General features: G+C 35.9%; 1 protein-coding gene across 2 annotated transcripts; it reads right to left on the bottom strand.

Annotated features, from left to right (window-relative positions):
• Nucleotides 1-1,479: 1,479 nt before the first annotated feature.
• On the bottom strand, nucleotides 1,480-4,797 carry LOC147521445 (uncharacterized). Of its 2 annotated transcripts, XM_086567393.1 has the most exons (9): nucleotides 4,533-4,796; nucleotides 4,351-4,436; nucleotides 3,903-3,987; nucleotides 3,218-3,296; nucleotides 2,947-3,077; nucleotides 2,727-2,813; nucleotides 2,485-2,597; nucleotides 1,863-1,993; nucleotides 1,480-1,721 (listed from the first exon to the last, which is right to left on the bottom strand). In XM_086567393.1, the coding sequence occupies exons 1-9, from the start codon at nucleotides 4,659-4,661 to the stop codon at nucleotides 1,618-1,620; spliced, it is 945 nt and encodes a 314-aa protein (XP_086423519.1). In that variant the 5' UTR covers nucleotides 4,662-4,796; the 3' UTR covers nucleotides 1,480-1,617. The 2 variants fall into 2 exon arrangements, with proteins under 2 accessions (XP_086423519.1, XP_086423557.1); XM_086567431.1 differs by lacking the exon at nucleotides 1,863-1,993 and having other exon boundaries at nucleotides 4,533-4,797.
• Between the last annotated feature and the right edge of the window lie 286 nt (nucleotides 4,798-5,083).

The raw sequence follows: 5,083 nt of genomic DNA, 5'->3' as shown, positions 1-5,083 counted from the left end.
GTGACTTCGGATCGGATTAACCTCCTTCGGAATTTTTCCAATTTTTTTTCGGAACCTAATATGCTAGCCAAATCCGATCCAAATTTTTTTGGATTCAAAATATATTTCCAATTTCGGAACTTTAGGAATAACTCGGAAATTTCGGAATACTTGGTAAATTTTCAAAGATCTCTTTACTTTCAATTATTTTTGGAATATTATACGCCAATGTTCATTGTAGGGAGAAAAAACCATGTCCACACCACCAATGTACCAACAACAATACGCACTTGTTTACTGAGAAAATCCATTTTCATTCAAACAAGTGATCCAAGAAAAAACGAGAAAAAGAACATGCAGCCACCAATAGCAAGCATTGCATTTTGTTGAGGTCTGGGTATTTGTAATGTTTTAATCTTTTTTCGTGTGTAGAAATTGAAGCGTGAAGTGTCTGCATAAATAATGGATTATGGTCTTGAACTCTAAGTAGCTTTACATAATATTTTATCTATTGGAATTTGGCTTTGGATTGGTGCGGAAGTCATTGTATGACTCAATGGCGTTTTTTTCATATCATTGTTGTTATGGCGGGGACGGTGTAATGACAAGAGTGAGTGGGTCGAATTCAAGTGGGGAAGTAGCGGCTATGTTATGTTTTTGTTTTGTTTTTTGAAGTAAAAAACTATAAAATGAATGAACGGTCAAGATCTAATCAAGTGGATAGTGAGAGAAGTATATATATATTTTTTCAGAATAAATTGGCAATAATATCGGAATTTTTGGAATTTTCGGATCGGATCGGATTTTAGAATTATATCCAAATCCGATCAAATTTTTTTTCGGAATTTTCGGAAATCGGAAAATCGGCCCATAAAACTACACCCAGAGCCAGACCAATTTTGGGTCGGATTTCTGAAAAATTGGAAATTCGGCAAAAAGAGACACTCCTAGTTCCATCCAGTGTTATCAGACCCGGCCCAGCCCGATGGGTTGACCTGGTAAACCAGTGACCCGGTCCCCTAATCAGGTTGGGTTATAGATTAGATCGTTTATGCAATCAACCCAGAACAAACCCAATTAAACCAGCCGGTTTTTAGCCAAACCGGATAGACTCTGACAGTTTTGACTAATCCAGTCAGATTCACACATTTTAATGGTTGGAAAAATTAATTATGTTGGGATGGGAATTCGAACCTAGAAAAACTTATAAACACACGTAACGTCTTACAAGCATGCCAAACTTCACTATTTGTGTTCAAAGCTCAAATGGGTTATGTAGGGGTTCGTTCAAACCTGGTTCTCAAAAATAACAAGGAGGCCTAGTTCCCAGTTCCCACCACACTACAGTGAGTTTGCAATAAAAAAAACTAGATATGCATTATAATTGTTATGCACTAACCCACTGGTTGGACCAGTGACCCAGTGATCTTCACCGAGTCAGTGCCCAGGCTGGGTCTGATAACACTGGTTCCATCTCTTCGGATACAAGCCATACTTCAGTTTGTGCCAAAACAAAATTTCTTTTTCTTCTTCTATAAACATGTGAGAATCTCTAAAAAAGATACAAGTATACAAAAGAAAACTGAATGGAAACATTGGAAATAAACTGTTAGCTAAGTACTACAAAAACAAGATCCTTCACGTTTGAACTGGCAGGAAATTGTTTTGGTTCTCAAAAGTTCCATCATTTGCACGCTGAAGATCTTTACCAATACGTTCTAAAGAAGTTGCTTCAAAAATTCCTACAAAATCCACCCAGAGTTTCAAAAAAAGTTTCAGTTAAGAGGAATGCATATTATTAATAATCCGTTCAAAATAGTGTCTAGGAGCTTTTGAAAAATCTGCAAACCGGAGATAATGAAACAATGAACTTTAAGACATACCAAAACCTAAAATTATGGAACAAATGAGGAAACCCAGTAGAGAAAAGTCCTTTTTGTACACAATCTCCATTACAATTATGGATCCTGCAGCTACCATTAAATGTCTTGGAGAAGAGAAAACAAAATGCAATCTGCGGAGGAATAAAGGAGAATGGTCATTGCCTAGAGTGAAAGCATCATTATGTATAAATGCACGAAATGAAATCAAGCAGGAAATATATGAGCTACACTCTGAAAAAAGCTATCGGATATTCATCTTCCAGACCCAGGAAAAAAATCCATGAGGTAAGAGATCTAAGATAAAGAGTAAGGTTGAGGCTAATCCTTCAAAGTGCTGAGGCAAAGGTATTTCAAGTTTGGATGTTGTGTCCACAGGTGTTGTAGTTGCTTTGTTTGTTTTAGAGATAAAGTTGCTGAGATAGCCATGAAAAGGTAAGAGAATACATTATGAAGCATTGAGAAAATAATATATATAAAATAATAATAATAATAATGTTAAAATCAACATCAATAAAAAAAGTTGACGCACTCAAATTAAAAGTAGAAATGTCAAATAAACGAACCAAAACTTAAGTCAGCAGAATACACAAGAATAGCATAACAGATTAAATATAGAAAATACCTCTCTTCAGCAATACAATCAATGTAGAATATCAACACAACTCCAAAAAGAACTGCAGTCAAATATGTCAATGATGGGAAGTCCAATGTCATGCTGCTATCAGAATTTGATCCCTGAAGTTACTCCAAGAAAATCGCCAAAAGAACCAATTGTTAATTAACATAATAACTTTTCCATTAATATAATGACGTTCCTATGAAGTAGCAAATTCAGAAGAGGAACAGTTATTGAACAAAACTTACTAATATCATGTCCCAGATGGCCAATGGAAACAGAAAGCAGGTTGCAGAAGTAATAGTTAATGCATGCAGTCGCCTTTTAAGTTGATTCTGAAAACATGTGAAGATCAAAAAGACATACCACACTGGATAGTTGGTGTTGCTACTACACACTTAGGTCATGAAACAAGTTTCAGTAAACAACAACGACAGACAAAAACTGCGCTTGAAAGGCTATATATACCTTGAGTGAAACACGCCGTGCAATCACCCTTCTCAAAGCTGACAGGATTCCAGCTACGATGGGTACCACCATTTGCTTCATCCCCAACATCTCCTCTTCACGCCCCACTATATTAACACTATCTTTAAATGGTAATTCCAGTCAAGGTTAGCAAGTAGAGATTAAATTTCTTAAGAACTGTGAAAGAAAAGATTATTCTTCATTACTGAAAGAAGTAATCAAACATATAGGGTAGTCAAGCCACTGATCTATACATTGTTCTAAAGGATATAAAATGGGGAGTATGTAGCCGTGGCCCATCCTAAAGAGAGAAAATAGAAAGACGCCAACATTGCAAATAGTCCACCAACCTGGTCAAATTGAAAAACAGCATTACCCATGTGATAAAAGAAAAAAACGTAACATTTTGGAGGGTTTTCTTATAAAATAATCAATTCAAACAAGATAATTGAAGTGAGTTCTCAACAAAAAAGCATCCTAGGACTTATCAGCATGAAAACCAACAAAAATGCCACTATGTACAACCATCGTTATGGACATTCTATGGCCTTCACAACACTACAGAAGTTCCACAAAACTCAGCAAAACTCAGGCATTCAAGAGAGATGGTGTGGGAGTCGATTCCCAAAGAAGAGAGGATGTGAAGAATAGAGTGCCAGTTGACTCTATCAAAAGGTCAGCAAGTGCATTTTAAAGGATCTATTAAGAAGTATCGAGCAGAAAATTCCACAGATAAACGAGGTCTAAAAGGTGAGTATTTTATAACCAATTAAAAACTACAGTATGCCCAATCTAATGTATGAAATGATGGCCCACCCACCCCTTCACTCAACACTTGCACAAAGTATATAACAAGCAGTTTGGGAAAATTAAGAATGGAATTACAGTTGTCAAACAGAGATGAATCACCAAAATTGAGAGTAGTGTACTTAATGAAACATATAATGCATCATTACCTTTTTCCAAATGTTGCCTCTTCGTCCATACAATACAGCAGAAAGAACTCCAAGAATAGCACCAGCATACTCAGCCATTATAGCTCTGAAGTTCAATGAGAAACACATTCAATCACAATGCACAAACAAAAACATCAGTCAACTCAAAACAGAAAAGATATAATGGACGTCACAAGAAGAGTACTTCTAAATAACCAAAAGTTCACATGTCAAGGTGAAGCTCAAATGCACTAGATACCAGAACGAACGGGTTACTAGTAGTATACAACGTGATATTACATGATCATATGAAATCTATATTTATATTTGTACGTCTCAAAACTTCCTGCTCTCTTTGGAATCTGCATATATCTCACTAATAAGATATAGCTACTACAACAGCAATCACACACACACACACACACACACACACACACACAAAGACCTAAAGCAAGTCGAGTTAACTTACCTAAGGGGACCACATGACTTGAGGCCATTTGTCCACAAGATAAAGTATAATGCAGTAATGGCTCCATTGATTAAGGAAGGTACCACCTGGAAAGGAATTTGATTACAATTACAATGGAAATAAAGAATCACAGGTTGATGGACGGACACTTATAAAAGCTGAATTTAAAAAGTGATATTAACCTGTTGACTGGAGAGGGGCCTCCCTTTCCAAGGCTTTTGTAATACAAGAAAGAGTATAGATGATGGAAGCAAAATACTGAAGACAAAAAACAAAACCCGAGCTCCTTGCTCAGACAAATAATGGTACATAAGGTAAATCCATCCACCAGTTACACTATCTATTTAATGGCGACTAAAAATGAGAGGATCTGTCTCACTTATGGAGTGTCATCAGCTGTGTGTGTCCCCTATGTTTTTATATTTTGTAACAACCATGAACTCTTACATATAATATATTAGCGAAAAAACATATTTTACTGTTAAAATTAATGCACTTAGCATCTAGAATTCTCCATATTGTTCTACATATAGTAAGAACATATGAGAAATATCTAGTACTTGTAAATACTAGAAATATCTACTTGACTAGAGTAAGAAATATCTAGTGGACAACTCTAGAAACAAGTAGATAAGACTCAAGCAAGAAGTTACTAGACTCTTGCTAAAGTCGGTGGTGTGAGCCTATAAATAGCCATGCCCACTCTTTTTTGTAATCAAGCCAATTAGCTTCA

This window comes from Coptis chinensis, chromosome 1 (genome assembly GCF_015680905.1).
Source record: "Coptis chinensis isolate HL-2020 chromosome 1, ASM1568090v1, whole genome shotgun sequence".
Lineage (NCBI taxonomy): Eukaryota > Viridiplantae > Streptophyta > Magnoliopsida > Ranunculales > Ranunculaceae > Coptis > Coptis chinensis.
The sequence above is the reverse complement of the archived record's forward strand: the minus strand, read 5'-3'. Positions and strand labels throughout refer to the sequence as shown.